The sequence below is a fragment of the Cnephaeus nilssonii genome (assembly GCF_951640355.1).
Source record: "Cnephaeus nilssonii genome assembly, chromosome: 20".
Taxonomy (NCBI): domain Eukaryota; kingdom Metazoa; phylum Chordata; class Mammalia; order Chiroptera; family Vespertilionidae; genus Cnephaeus; species Cnephaeus nilssonii.
Window position 1 is genome coordinate 46,393,474 of NC_137091.1, and position 16,363 is coordinate 46,409,836.

The 16,363-nt window shown below is 41.7% G+C and overlaps 1 protein-coding gene across 8 annotated transcripts; it reads right to left on the reverse strand.

The window, feature by feature from the left end:
* Positions 1–4,879: 4,879 nt before the first annotated feature.
* On the reverse strand, positions 4,880–16,327 carry LOC307116462 (uncharacterized protein). 8 transcript variants are annotated; one of them, XM_079800470.1, is made up of 7 exons: positions 16,058–16,327; positions 15,146–15,266; positions 13,720–13,833; positions 10,920–11,092; positions 9,644–9,770; positions 9,297–9,389; positions 4,880–8,518 (listed from the first exon to the last, which is right to left on the reverse strand). In XM_079800470.1, exons 4-7 carry the CDS (start codon positions 10,932–10,934, stop codon positions 6,765–6,767), a joined length of 1,989 nt encoding a protein of 662 aa, XP_079656596.1. In that variant the 5' UTR covers positions 10,935–11,092; positions 13,720–13,833; positions 15,146–15,266; positions 16,058–16,327; the 3' UTR covers positions 4,880–6,764. The 8 variants fall into 8 exon arrangements, with proteins under 8 accessions (XP_079656596.1, XP_079656601.1, XP_079656600.1 ...); XM_079800475.1 differs by having other exon boundaries at positions 9,644–9,753; positions 15,128–15,266; XM_079800474.1 differs by having other exon boundaries at positions 4,880–8,515; positions 15,128–15,266.
* Between the last annotated feature and the right edge of the window lie 36 nt (positions 16,328–16,363).

Here is a 16,363-nt window from a genome sequence, read left to right on the forward strand (position 1 = left end):
AAACACAAATTATTGCGGATTATCTAATCACTTTTGAAAAGGGGTTCCCCAGACCCGATTCCAACATGTGTGTGGAGGCTTCCCATACCAACAGCAATTTCTTGGCCACCATCAAGGTACCTGAGAATTCAACCCAATTCTAACACTATCTGCCCAGAGACAAAATCAGATTCCACAGGTAAAGGGCTCAGTCCCATACGCTGCTAAGATCCTTCAACTGGACTTCTCACCAACTGGATATAAAGAGGCTCCAACAAACCCCTCCTTGGGTTCCATTTATTTGCTAGAACAGCTCACAGAACTCAAGTAACCCCATTTACTCACTAAATTGATTTAGTACAAAGCATATTAAAAAACATGAATCAAAAGCCAGAAGAAGAGATACAGGGGTGGAGTTCTTGAACACAGGAGCTCTGTCCACCTGGAGCTGGAGGCCCAGCATTCCCGCTACATGGAAGTGGAAGTGTTGTGGTTCCCCAATGTGGAAGCTTTCTCTCTTTAAAAAAAAAAAAAAAAAAAAATATATATATATATATATATATATATATATATATTATTGATTTCAGAGAGGAAGAGAGAGATAGAAACATCAATAATGAGAGAGGATCATTGATCGGCTGCCTCCTGCACGCCCCGCACTGGGGATCGAGCCCCCAACCCAGGCATGTGCCCTGAACAGGAATCCAACCGTGACCTCCTGGTTCATAGGTCGATGCTCAACCACTGAGCCACACAGGCCGGGCAACCTGGAAGTTTTCTGAAAGAAAGGAGCCACCAGCTGCCCACTTGGTTTTTTATGGGGGCTCAGTAGCCATGATTGATTAATTCCCTGGACACTGGTGAGGAATTCAGTCTCAATCCCTTCTCCCCTCCCCAGAGGTAGAGGTGGGGGTGGGAGTGGGGAAGGTCCAACCTTCAAATCACGCGGTTGGTTCTCCTGGCAACAGCCTCCATCCTAGTGTGGGGCACAGAGTCACCTCGATAACCTATAACCTAACACTTTATCTCTCTTCATACTTAAAGGCCAAAGGTTAGGGGAGCTCCGAGCCAGGAACTGTGAAGACCAAATGTCTTATAAAAACACACAAAATCGCAACTTCAAAGTCTTTTCATGTTTCATTGAAAGAGTAAGACAAGAACCCTAGCCTGTTTGGCTCGGTGGATAGAGCGTAGGCCTGTGGACTGAAAGGTCCCGGGTTCGATTCCAGTCAAGGGCACTTGCCTGGGTTGTGGGCTCAATCCCCGGTGTGGGGCCTGCAGGGCGCGGCCACTAGATGATTCTCTCTCATCAATGAGGCTTCTCTCTCTCTCTCTCTCCCTTCCTCTCTGAAATCAATAAAAATTCATTAAAAAAAAAAAGAGTAAGACAAGAGCATGACTTGGGGTCCAAGGAGAGTTGAAAATGGGCTTTGAGGAGAAGATTGGCTAGGACAGACTAAATTCTGTCAACTGTGAGAACTACGGCGCCAAATAAACCTGTTCCCATGATCGGAACCTGTGGACTCAAATGACTGAACCTCCCGGCCCATCACACTGAAATGGTCACCGCCCACAAGGCACAGCGAAGGTTCCCAAGGAGTGACCCGTGGCCGCAAACTGACCCTCAAAATGACCCACTCCCTGGTCATCGCCGCTCACAGCCAAGCGGCCCTCCGGTAACTCATCACCACCAGACACCCCCACCCCACCCCAGCCAACCGCCAGACGCCCCCAGGCAGTTTGTAACGGGCCTCACCGGTATCCGAGCAACCACAGACCCCTCAGCGCGACCCGGGAGGTTTAAAAGAATTCCCAACCTCCTTCCGCTTCCGGTCACACACACAGTGTCAGGCCCCCCTTTCTTGTTCAGCAGTGGCCGTTGGATGAAAAGGGGGGCTTCCTCCCAAAGCACGGGATTCTTTCCCGCCGGCACTTGGTGGGTAAGATGGCCGCCCCCACTTCGGACTTCACAAAGGGAGCGGCCATCTTGGAAGGTGTGCCCGAAGGCCACGCCCCCCCGCAGCCAGCCAGTGGCCCTGCGCATGCTCAGTAGCATACCAACCCCCACCTATACCCACCCAGGACCGGGGCTGCGCCCGCCCTTTAGCAACGGCCGCACCTATTGTGACGCTTTGGACAACGGAAGGTGAGCACTTCCCTCAGGGAGAGCGACCAGCTTAGAGCCGGCGTGGTTGTTCTCTAGCCCAGGGAAGGGAGGACTTGTGATAAAAGACACCGCGCTCTAGGAGGGACAGGGTAGGTACGTGCATTGAAAAGTAATTCTAGCCCTGGCTGGTTTGGCCCAGTGGATAGAGCATCGTCCTGCGGACGGAAAGGTCCTGGGTTCAATTCCAGCCAAGGGCACATGCCCGGGTTGCGGGTTTGATCCCCAGTAGGGGGCGTGCAGGAGGCAGCCAAGCACTGATTCTCTCTCATCATTGATGTTTCTATCTCTCTGACCCTCTCCCTTCCTCTCTGAAATCAATAAAAAATATATTTTTTAAAAAAGAAAAGTAATTCTAGGGGCCTTGGTCGGGTAATTCAGTTGGTCCCCAGACGCCAAGATTGCAGATTATTCCCAGTCAGAGGCCAAGATTGCAGATTATTCCCAGTCAGAGCTCTCTCTCCCTTCCCCCTCCCTCCTTCCTCTTTCTGAAATCAGTTGTAAAAACAACATCTCCTCGGGTGAGGATTTTTTTTAAAGAAAAAAAAATTCTAAGATTTTTGGAAGTAGAGGTCATGGAAGCGCAAAAAGGCGAGGAATTGCTGGGTCCAATAAGAGGCAGCGGCCATCACAAAGGACAGGCTTTTTTCTCGATATGGGAAGAGGGGTCCGGTGGAGCTCAGATGCGATGGGCTCTGGACTTTAGCCAAGAAACTGGGCCAATTCTAGGACCAGGAGCCAATATTGGGAATGTGGCTTCTCATCTCTAGCCTAGGAACTACTGAGAAGCCTAAACTCACCTGGTGGGCTCTGCAACCAACCAGCCAGTCCTACTCCGGACTTTAGCCTGTTAACCTCCTGGAAAATCAGAGATCGAAGTGACTTCATCTGAATGCTCCACCCACCTGTTGTTTGGTGATTGACATTAAGTACGTGATTTAAATTCCTCTTCCAATTGCAGGTGGGAATTTGGTGATTCCCCAAAGACAATGTGGAGACTCAGGCTCAAATACAATTTGTCATGTTAATGTGACCTGCTTATTGCCGGCCTACAGCAAAATCTCCTGGTGTATATAGGATGTCTCAAAAAATGTATACACACACTCTGAATAATTATAAATGCTGTGTTTATTAAAACACATCCCAGCCCTTGCTAGTTTAGCTCAGTGGATAGAGCATCCACCTGGGGACCGAATGGTCCCAAGTTCCAGTCGGGTCAGGGGCACCTACCTTGGTTGGATTGTAGGCTCCTCCCCGGCTCCAAGTCCCATGAAAGAGGCAACCAATCGATGTATTTCAAGCACATTGATATCTCTTTCTGTCTTTCCCTCTCTCTTCTACTCTCTCTAAAAATCAATGGGAAAATATCCTCAGGTGAAGATTTAAAGAAAGAAAGAAGGAAAGGAAAAGAAAAAAAGAAAATCTACACTTCATTTTCAAAATTGAGCTGTCAGCTTATAAAAGTGTGTATACATTTTTGGGGACACCCTGTATATGGAAAACCCAGATTCCTGAGCCTACCACAGGGCCTCTCTGAGTCTGGACTCTGGGATTTATGTCACAGAATTAGAGGATTACCCTTCTTCAGCTTTTTTCTTTTCATATTTCCGCCCCCCGCCCCCCTTCCCAGAGTTCCTGGTCCCCTGGGACCTCCTTTACTAGTACTTGCTAGTACTCTGGCTAGAAGGATGGAGTTCTTTCATTGTTTTAGTCTCCCATGATGTCAGGCAGTTTTGCTCTAGGCCCACCCAACGGCAAAGCAGTGATATAAAAGATAAAGGGAAAAAAAGGATTTCCTCCAGGCTTTTTGCAAAAAAAAAAAAAAAGGAGTGTTTTTCCAAGTGTTGCTATTCATAGAGATGAATTTTTCTCTCAGGGTTTTAGGTGTCCATACGATTGCATTCTGAGTTGGAGGGGGTCATTGAAACCTCCAGTTTATAGTCATTGGCCAGAAGCATGGGTAAGAGCCTGGGCCTATTGCTGCCATCTGAAGGGAGGAGCAGTCTTGTGGAACAGAACCCTTAACCTGTGAAATAGATGCTGTCTCCAGGTAGATCGTGTCAGAAAAGAGCTGAATTCTTGGGCACCCCTGCTGGTGTCTGAGAATTGTTTGTTGGTGTGGAAAACTGCCCTCACCCCCCAAAAAAACACACACTGAAACCCTCACCCGCCAAAAAAAACACACAGAACCAATATATCTTCCCTCCAAAAGAAGTATGTTTAAGTCCTAACCTCCAGTACCTTACAGTGTAGTGTGACTGCATCCTATCTAATAAAGATGGAATATGCAAATTGACTGTAACTCCACAACAAAGATGGCAACACCCACAGCCAATAAGGAGGGAATATGCAAGGGCCTCTAGTTTGGAAATAAAGTAGTTGCACATGTAATTAGTTATGATGAAGTCATAATGGACTAGGGTGGGTCCCAAATCCAATGACTGGTGTTTTTATAAGATGGCCAAATGAAGACACAGAGGCATATGGGCAAAAGGCCATGTGATGACGAAGCCAGAGATTAGATTTATGCAGCTGCAAGCTAAGGAATGCCAAAAATTTCCAGCAAGTCACCAGAAGCTGGGACACAAGAAAGGATTCCACAAAAGGTTTAAGAGGAAGCATGATCCCAATGACCCCTTCATTTTGGACTTCTAGCCTCCAGAACTTTCTGTTGTTTTAAGCCACTCTGCTTATAGTACTTATAGCAGCCCTAGGAAACTAATAAACTGGGTTTTATGGATCTAAGCCACATTCCTCATATGAGCAATACCACCAAAAAAGGTGACATTTTAATCTTTTTTTCTTTAAAAATAACTGCTTCCAGTTTTTCAGGACAGTTTAGGAAAGAAAATTTGTGATAACTCATCACTCTTAAATCTCAATTACTTTTAATGGGTGTTTTTCCCTGTGTGAAAACCAAATGACAATTTGTTCTAAAAAATTTATTCCAAAGGGCTGAAATACCAGTTCCATTTACATATACCAGTAAACAGTATTCATGGTGCTTGTGTGTATAGCATTATGTTACAGTCTTCTTCAATCTTAAGCCTAATTACTTGCCTTGCAATTTATATGATATTCAAAAATTTACAATGTTGGCATTTTTTTGGTGGATACTACACATACAAACTGTAACAATTTTGTGGTACACAACTTTATCTTGTGAAATCTGGAAATGAGTATATACATGTTGTACAAAAATACTCATAAATAAAGCAAATACATACATCCAGGAACTTTCTTAATTTAGTGCTTTGACTATCCAATATATCCAAACATAAAGTGTTATTTTGCATGCTGAAGTTATCTGCTCTTCATAACATCACAACTACTTTGTAGTACATTTTCTATACAGGATCAGAGCTATTATAAAGTTGCTTACATAAACAACCTTTCCAACCATAATTATACTATATTAACACTCAATAAATATTATCTGACGCACAAGTTTGGATTAAATGCCAGAGGCATCTCTTATCACAAGTCTTCAGTCATCTGCATTCTTTGGTATGAAAATTCATTTGTTTGGAAGGTATTCCAGGATTTACAACATTGATTTTTCCTGTAAAAACTGAAAATTGTATGATGACATAACACCTTTTGTGCACTCAAAAGTTTTCATTTCTGTGTGGTGTATAATGGGATTTTTCTTAAGAAATTATTTTAGCCCTAGCCAGTTTGGCTCAGTGGATAGAGCATCAGCCTGTGGACCAAAGGGTCCCAGGTTCAATTCCAGTTAAGAGCACATACCTTGGCTTCAGGCTCCTCCCTGGCCAAGGTTCCTGCAGGGCAACCAATCGATGTTTCTGTCTTTCCCTCTCTTCCATTTGCCATTGGGAAAGCCCTAACCAGTGTGGCTCAAAGATAAGAGTGTCGGCCTGCGGACTGAAAGGTCCCAGGTTCAATTCCAGTCAAGGGCATGTGCCTTGGTTGCGGGCACATCCCCAGTGTGGGGTGTGCAGGAGGCAGCTGATCCATATTTCTAACTCTCTATCCCTCTCTCTTCCTCTCTGTAAAAAAATCAATGGAAAAATTTCCTCAGGTGAGGATTAACTCCAAAAAAATTATTTTGACTTTTCAACTCATTCATACATAATGCCTTTCTCTAATGAAATATGAGGCTAAGTTGGTGGCAAATAATTTTCCTATATTCACTGCATTTAAAAGATTTTTCTCCTGATAAGTTTTCTGAAACTTGTAGAAGTCAAAAGTAATGGAAAATATTCCTTCACCACATTCGTATTGTCTCTGTGTGAATTTTTTTATATTCAATGAGATTTGACATCTCACTAACATCTTTCTAGCACTTAATGTATTTCTTAGATTTCTAAGACAAAGGGTTTCTCCCTTGTATGTGTTCTCTGATGTACAATGAGCACTGCCTTTCATACAAAAGCTTTTCCACATTCACTGCATTCATAGGGTTTCTTCATGTGAAGTGAGAAAGAACTTTACAGAGAAAGTAACCCCACACTTATTACATTGATAAGGTTTTTGTCCTGCATGACTTCTCTGATGGACACTGCTGTATGATTTCACAAAAAAAGGCTTTCTCACATTGAGTACATTGATATGGTTTCTCTCCTGTGTGACATCTCTGATGCCTAATGAATTGTAACTTCTAGCTGAAGATCTGACTAGATAGAATGCATCCATAGGATTTCTCACCAGTATGGCATCGTTGATGGATAATAAGATGGCTTTTTTGGCGGAAAGCTTTTCCACATTCACTGCATCCATGGGGTCTCTCTCCTGTATGAATCAGCTGATGTGTACTGAGCATTGCCATACTGCTAAAGGCTTTTTGGCACGCAAGACAGACAAAGGGTTTCTCCCTTGTATGTGTTCTCTGATGTACAGTGAGCACTGCCTTTCTTACAAAAGCTTTTCCACATTGACTGCATTCATAGGGTTTCTCTCCTGTATGCGTTCTCTGATGGACAATGAGATGTGACTTGTATATAAAAGCTTTTCTACATTCAGTGCATTCATAAGGCCTTTCTCCTGTATGAATTCTCTGATGTGCTATGAAGGATGACTTATAACTAAAGGCTTTTCTACATTCCCTGCACACAAAAGGCTTCACTCCTGTATGAGTTCTTTGATGAACAATGAGCTGTGAGTTGTCTATAAAAGCTTTTCCACATTCACTGCATTCATAGGGTTTCTCTCCTGTATGAGTTCTCTGATGGACAATGAGATGTGACTTGTCTATAAAAGCTTTTTTACATTCAGTGCATTCATAAGGCTTATCTCCTGTATGAATTCTTTGATGGGTTATGAGGGATGACTTTTTATTAAAGGCTTTCCCACATTCCTTGCATTCATAAGGCTTCTCACCTGTATGAGTTCTTCGATGAACAATAAGATGTGAGTTGTCTATAAAAGCTTTTCCACATTCACTGCATTCATATGGCTTCTCTCCTGTATGGATTCTCTGATGTCTTATGAGGTGTGATTTTTTGTTAAAAGATTTCCCACATTCTTTACATTCATAAGGTTTTCTTCCGGTATGATTTCTCTCATGTACAATGAGCTGTGATGCATATACAAAAGCTTTTCCACATTCACAGCATGCATAACGTTTCTCTCCTATGTGAGTTCTCTGATGTGTTAGGAGGTGTGTATTTTTAGTGAAGGCTTTTCCACATTTCCTGCATTCATAGGATTTTTCTGTATGAATTCGCTGGTGAACAACAAGCTGAGACTTACTACAGAAGGCCTTTCCACATTCTCTACACCCATAGGGCTTATCTCCTGTATGAGTTCGTTGATGGATAATCAGGTTTGACTTCTGCATAAAACCTTTCCCACAATCACTACACTTAAAAGGTTTCTCTCCTGTGTGCGTTTTGCAATGTAACCTGAGCTTAGTCTTCTCACTGTAAGCCTTTCCACATTCCTTGCATTCATAGGGTTTCTCTCCTGTGTGAGTTCTCTGGTGTATTATGAGCTTTGACTTATACCTGAAAGATTTTGGACATTCGCTACATTCATAATGTTTCCCCTCTGTGTGAATTCTGCGATGTCTTTTAGGATTTGTCACCAGACTGAAAACCTTCACATGTAAATTTGATTCATAGTACTGGGGATGAATGTGAGAGGTTTCATGTAGAGTATGGAAAAATGACTTCCCAGAACCATTTAACTTATCAGAGTTCATGACTGCATGGTTTTTACTCTGAAAATTTGAATCTGAATTTTGTTCCAAAGTGATTTCTCTTGAGATACATTTATAGGATTTTTCTTTAAATGGAACCAAGTTTTTGCTAAGAGAAAATATTTTGCCCAATGCATAATTTTCATGATCTGTCTCCACAGGTTCATCCTTCTCAATGTCTTCCTGATACCAATCATAAACTTGCCACATTACTTCTAGGGGAGAAAAAACAACAATGAATTCTACCATTATCATAACATGGAGGGTAATGAAATCTCAAGTCAATAGTCAAAGAGAATGAAGAAGTATATATAGCAGGTGCACAATATAAGTCTGAGGCATTCAATAAAAGAACCAGTAATACATAATGCACTGAAAAACATGGGTGTCATCAAACTTGGCAACAATCTAGGAATATTTGAAAGTGTAATATAAGAGTTATATGAATATAGATAAGAGGTGGAGGAGGCTGGTTGTGCCTACTAAGCTTCAGTAGAACAACAACTAAGCAAACAAGGAAAGACCAGATGAAATAGGCAAACTAGAGTAGATAAAAAGAGGTACACCTCCTAGGTGGCTAGAAAAACAGAGTCCTATATGGAAGTGTGGTAAAAGAAGCAGGAAAAATTCATATAACATAGCTTTTTTTACTCACTATAACCTCTAAAGGTTCAGAGACTCTGAGAAGAAAATATTAAAATAACAAGGGTCCTGCCCTGACTGGTTTGGCTCAGGGGATAGAGCATCGGCCTGGGGACTGAAGAGTCCCAGGTTCAATTCCAGTCAAGAGCATGTACTTGGTTGAGGGCACATCCCCAATAAGAGGTATGCAGGGGGCAGCTGATCGGTGTTTCTCTCTCATCGATGTTTCTAAATCTCTATCCTCCCTTCCTCTCTGTAAAAAATCAATAAAATATATTTTTAAAATAAAAAATTTTAATAACCAACTATTACTTTGCTTCCACTAACTCCCACTGCTTTGGTTTCACTCACCTGGACTGAAATGACTTGGAAATTCCCTCTCTACTATTCCTTGTTCTTCTTTTTCCCAGTAGACCATTGCTTCTGGCTTGGTAGCTTGATAACCTATCAAGTAATCGCAGAGAGCTGAGGAAAAGCCCTGTTTCAGAGAATGTATAGTTTCAATCTCATCAATATAGAAACTTTTCATTTGGAAATAAAATTAAGTACTGTCACTCTCTGGTCATAAAGAAAATGAGATCTAATTTAAAATAAGTCCTACATAAGTCCAAGTTCAAAATCACTGAGAAATAAATTGTAGCAATAGAAAAAAGGCAATTCATGGCTTTTGCTGAAATATTTAGGAAAGTTGTCTTTACCCAACGACATTAGGTTGCTATGATTTTCCAACATCACATCCCGGTAGAGATTCTTCTGAGCAGTGTCTAGTAGCTGCCACTCTTCCCAGGTGAAATATACAGCCACATCACTGAATGACAATATGCCCTGTTATAACACAATCCTATTTAGTTTGGAGTTAATATAAAATATATATATAAAATAACTATAGGATATTCTGATTATACTATGCAAACTCATAAATATTTCTAATTTTGATTTACACTTTTGAGCTGAATTAATTAAAAATTGTCCTCCCTTTGTGCATTCTTCATTCACTTCATTCATTCATTCATTCATTCACCCAACATAAAAAGTTAAAACTTTGAATTATATAAAAATCATCTGCAACCACATCAGGAGCATTGAATGTTACCTACTATACGTTTTACAATAAAAACTTGAAATAAAGCAAGGCCCTATGTCATACAGCTTCTAATCTATTTGGGTTCAAGGAACTCCAAATAGGTCAGTGAAACAGGAGAAGAAGCTGATGAGAACAGATGGCTACGTAACTAGTAGATACTGGTCTTGGAGCAAGTGTACATATTTCCTAAAGACAGTGGTAGTCACTGCAGAGATATTCATCTACAAAAGTATGGTATGCTCAGAACTGCCTATTAGAAATTGTACTACATATTAAATCATATTTACAAGCAAAGATAGAGTTTTTACTATGTGCTGTGCATCATTCTAAACATTTTACAAATATTAACACAACAATCTGTATAACAGCCCTTATGTAAGTTCTGTTATTATCTACGTTTTATAGGTAAGAGACTTTTAGTTTTCTAGCTGTGCCTTTTATATCTCCCACATTTCCTTAGTTAGATGACTGTTCACCGGGTCCACATTCTAGACAAGAAAAATGGAACCATCAAAGGCATTTCTTCACACTTAATGTCAGGAAATATTTACTGATCTCAAGGAATACATGTGCTTCCTCCATATCTACAAAGTAAATCTTGCAACATGTTTTTATTCTCCTGTGATGATTTCCAGTATTACCACAGGAAAATTTGCAACTCAGTTCTGGATCCTGCTACTTATGTGGCAATGTTCTAATTATTAGCACTTTGCAAGATACACACATAAATCTTCCTTCCTGATGGCTACTCTGAATCATTTATTCTGTCTCCAAATCCAAGCACATGTCTCCCAGCCACAATGTGCCTATATATGTTGTTCTCTTTGATTGTACAAATTTTTATAAACTTCCAGAAACCTAGATAACAAAGAGGGAAATAACAAGCTCACCTGGGACTTAGTCATTTCAGCAGCTTTCAGGACGTGGCCACCACTTTTAGGACCTTTCCTGAAATCCTGATACTGGTGTCTCCTCAAGGGTAGCCTCTGCAGGGAATAATTTATGGACTTGAGATCTACCTTTTTTCATTTACAGAAGCTGCCTCATTCTAGGAAGCCAGCGTCTATGGAGTCAAGGAAAGATTTGTTTGGAATGAAAATGATAATAAAAGCAAGTTCCTAAACAAGCAAGGAACTGTTTTAAGGATGTTTTCTCACTTAACCCTCACAACAACCCTATAAGATACAGACTATAATTATTCCACGTCAGAGAAAACCAAGAAAGAAAAGGTCAAGCACCTAGCTAAAAGCCACACAACTAGTAACTCATGGAGCAAGGATAAAACACAAACCCTCATTATCAATAAATCCTCTGATTCCAGGATGAATTACAAGAATCATCCTTGATTGTAACCAACTTTTTAAAACTGGGGAAAATATCTAGAACAACTATTTTTAGACACAGAAATCAGAGGAGAAACAAACCCTCTGTGTATGCTGCAGCTCGCTGCCTGGATAGACTTTCCAGGCCATAACACAGGGAGAAGAAACCCCAAAAAAGTCTGGCATTCTTGCTGAGTTATTGACACAGAATTCAAAGTCTGAGGAAGCAAAGATGGTAAGTTTGCAGATAGAACATCAGGGTAAAGGGAGAGAGAGGGAGGGAGAGAAAAAAAAGGAGAACCCATACCCACTGATATATAGAAAGCATTATAGAATACATAGCTCACTTCATTTCAGGAATGTAAGGATAGTGTAATAAGAACCATCTCAGCCCTAACTGGTTTGGCTCAGTGGATAGAGCATCGGCCTGCGGACTCAAGTGTCCCAGGTTCGATTCCGGTCAAGGGCATGTACCTTGGTTGCAGGCACATCCCCAGGAGGGGATGTGCAGGAGGCAGCTGATCGATGTTTCAAACTCTCTATCCCTCTCCCTTCCTCTCTGTAAGAAAATCAATTTAAAAAAAACAAAAAAAACAAACATCTCAGTAGATGGAGGAAGGGGGAGGGAGAGAGAAAACTGAAAACTCATTCTTTAGATGTGCAGATGGTTCCCCTGTGTCTCTGGCTAACTACTAATGAACTGTGAAGAAACTACCAAGGCCCTAGCCAGTTTTGCTCGGTGGATAAAGCAATGGCCTGCAGACCACAGGGTCCTGGGTTCAATTCTTGTCAAGAGCACGTAGCTCAATTGCAGGCTCCTCCCCAGCCCGGGCCCTGGTCGGAGCTTGTGCATGAGGCAACCAATCGATGTGTTTCTCTCACATCGATATTTCTCTCTGTCTTGCCCTCTCTCTTCCACTCTCCCTAAAAATCAATGGAAAAATATCCTTGGGTGAGGATTAACAAAACAAAACAAAAAACAACCAAATAAAAGAAACTACCAAGACCATTGAAAGGAGAAAGCATAACAACTCCTAGAGCTCACACAATATCAGAAATAGTCTGTGTTCTCACCAGCCAGAGTGAAAAGTCCTAATACACGTGGGGGTGGGGGTGGGGGGTGGGATTTGCCTCAGTAGCAAGGGCAAAGTAACCCTACACAAAAGACTATTTTGACTCCACCTTACAAAGCTAAAAGAACACCTCCAAAGAATCCAACTGAGCTGCAATATTCTCAGGAGCATTGATCTTACTCCCATTGATCATCAGTATGGCTGAAAGAAACTCATAAAAATTCAAAAAAGAAACTGTTTCACAGTAACTTAACTATGACCCAGAGCAAACATCAAAAGTAGTTAAAAGAATAAGAGAAAATCCCACAAACAACAATGTAAAACTGACAATATCTGACATCCAATCAAAAATTACCAGACATGCCCTCACGGGTTTGGCTCAGTGGATAGAGTGTCGGCCTGCGGACTCAAGGGTCCCGGGTTTGGTTCCAGTCAAGGGCATATACCTTGGTTGCGGGCACATCCCCGGTGGGGGGTGTGCAGGAGGCAGCTGATAGATGTTTCTCTCTCATCAGTGTTTCTAACTCTCCCTCTCCCTTCTTCTCTGTAAAAAAATCAATGAAATTTATATATTTTTTTAAAGTAGAACAACAAATTTGTCTCTTGTCTCCTTTCCTTAGTTTCTCTCTCTAAAAATATCAATTAAGAAAATTTTTAATTAATGGACATGCAAAGAAGTAAAAGAACTTAAGAGAAAGACCTAAATTTAAGGACAATATGAGAGAGAAATTTATAGGCCAATCTCATTTATGAACTTGGCTATAAAAACCCTAAATGAAATATTAGGAAACCATATCCACTGATATATAGAAAGCATTATACAATGCACAGCTAACGTCATTTAAGGAATGTAAGGATAGTGTAATAAGAACCATCTCAGTCAATGAAGAAAAGACAGGTAATAAAATAGCATATCCACTCACAATTTTTAAAAATATTACTCAACTAGAAATAGAAAAGAACTTTGTTAATTTGATAGAGTATCTACAAAAAATCTATACCATTTCTTTAAGCTTAGGGACATGACAATGATAACCACTCTGCCAAAAATGTACCACAAATCAAACCCTGACCAGTAAAATGAGAAAAATTAATTGAAGGAATGAAAACTGCAAAAGAACAAACAATACTGCCATTATGCAATTTCTTTAAGATCAATACAAATATTCATTGAAATATGTTCAAACAACAAAAATATTTAAAAGAAAAAACCCACTATTTACAAACCAAAAAACCTATTAGGTACCTGAAGGGAAAATGTACAAAATGACAGTTTTCTTATAGCAAACGGATACAGATCAGAACCACTCTAATTGACACAAACAGAGTGAGGTTTGAAAGGATCCCAAACCAGAAGCTTCCCCTGTTCTTCCCCCTTGGAGTCAGGTCACATAACTCATCCAGCATATCTGTGTGGAACAATATGCAGGCTATTACCAACCAAAGAAGCTCACGTTTGAAATGTCTATGGTTTTTATTAGTTTCATTAAATAAACGTGACTAAATAATCACTGCCATGTGACTCATCCTCCAGCCATCCTACTCTCCTGGAGGTTGGACTGATACTACCTGGCTCAAAACCCCAAATTTCTAATCACCGTGCATAAGCAGCCCCATCCTGAGCCATCTCACTACCGTAAACTATGCACCCACCAAGTGTCACCTCATTAGCACAAACTATCAGGGTCCACCATGAATAACACAGACACTCCTATCACTCAGGACATTCCAACAATTTAGAGGCTACTTCCCAAGAACTGGGGACAAAGGCTAGTCAACTGTTTAATACAAAATAAGTAACAAAAGACTACTACTCCAGGCCCGGGCCAGGTAGCTCAGTAGGTAGGAGCATCGTCCCAATATGCCAAGATTTCGGGTTCAATCCTTGGTAAGGGCACAGACAAGAATCAACCAATGAATGCATAAATAAGTGGAACAACAAATCGATGTTTCTCTCAAAAAACAAAAAAGTTTAATACTATTCCAAATATGTTACTATTTCTATAAATCAGTAAAGACCACAGTAAGGTGCCTTTTATATCCAAAAGATGGTCAACAAGCCAAAATGGGGCTATCATCTTAGAAAATAAACAGAAGGATGGTATACCTGCTGTCACAAACATACAGAAAAACCTGGTATACTGTATGTGGAAGCATTATATAATGGGTAAGTTTGGTAAAACTAAATCAGAAGCCTTTGAAATATGCATTTAATCTGACCTACTTTTATAAATTATTTAAAAAATATCCATCTCTGGCCAGTGTGGCTCAGTTGTTTGGAGCTTCATCCCCTTGCAACAAAAGGTTGCCAGTTCAATTCCTGGTCAGGGCATATACCTACATTTCAGATTCGATCCACGTGCAGGAGACAACTAATTGATATATCTCTCTGACATCGATGTTTCTCTCTCCCTTCCTCCCTTTCTAAAACCAATTTTTAAAAATCCATAATATATAATTCAGTTTGAAAATACATTTCAAAACATTAGTAAATTGAAGGTGATTTTTCTCCTCTGCTTTTTATTGATAACAAGCATCTAATGATAGTGTGATAAAAAGGAGCGCTCTCCATTTAATTTCAAACATAAACTCATGTAGAGAATATGTATAATACGTATTATAAAAAGTTAGAATTGTTTTAAGTAGAAAAATGCCCACTTAAAAGGTATATTCTTGAACAGCTACTTTTTGTCAAGTACCTACCTGTATTAATAGACTTACTATTGTGCGCCACAAATTCGTATGTTGCAACACTAATCCTCAGTTTGATGTTATTTGGAAATGGGGCCTTTGTGAGGTCATTAGGGGTAGCCGAGGTCATGGAGGTAGGGCTCCTGAGGACCTGTAAAGCAGATACGATTTAAATGGAAAAACTAAGTCTTAGAAGTTACTCAGTCACACAAACAAGTAGCAGAATTGGCATAAAACGCAAGAACGAACGTGCTTTCAACATGTGTGCACTGACTGACACACACAAGTGTTTACAGCACGATTTTAACAATTCATGGACCTAAATGGCAGGTATTAAAGGCGGTCATTTTGATCTTCTTCTGACTTTTCTGTATGCCTGACATTTTTCGGACTAACACGTTGGGGAACAATACCCCAAGGTTTAGGACACACCCAGTGTGTGTCCACCTGAAGCCTCCTCACGTTCCAACCCGCCAACCCCTCCCGGGGGGTCCCTAACGGCCCTCCCCCCGCACACACACACCCCGCCCATTCACAGCTCCCCAGGCACCCACTTCCACGGGGACCGCGGCCCCCCGGATGCTGCAACTCAGACCACGAGAATCCCAGACGACTGACCCCCCAATCGCTGTCCTCATCCACCACACCCCACGGTCAGGGACCATCCCAACCGCCCTCTCCGCCCCCCGCAGCAGACCTGTCCCTGTCCCTGTCCCTGTCCCTGTCTCTCGTTTCTTCCTCAACCCGCTCCCAGAACACTGAAGCCGGGCAAGCCACCCACCCCGAGAATTAGGAAGCCGCCTGACAGACACATCCCCCTCCCCCCGGCCCCCCAGGAACCGCCACAAAGCACGTCTCACGTCACGGAATCCCCACGGCGCGGAACCGGGAAAGGCGCCTGCAGAAATCGAACGTGACCTCAAGTGAGAATTGTGAGCTTACCTGTGGAAGCTGAGCTTGGACGCGCCACTTCCGCTTCCCCTCCCTGGTTGGCTGGTACTAGTTTCTACCTACAGACGCCGGTTCAGGTCCCGGTTGAAAATACACTCTGGGCAATATGGCCGCGCACAGTCCCGTTACACCGTGTTGAGAGTGGCCATCTTCGACTGGGCGCCGCCATTTTGGATTGAGCTCCGTACGGAGAGGGAGATGGCCATTCCAGGTGACCGGATTCCGCCAGAAAAGGGCAGGCTCTACCGACCCGTTCTTTAACTTTCAAGACGTCCCCCCCTTCGCTTCTTCTGCTTC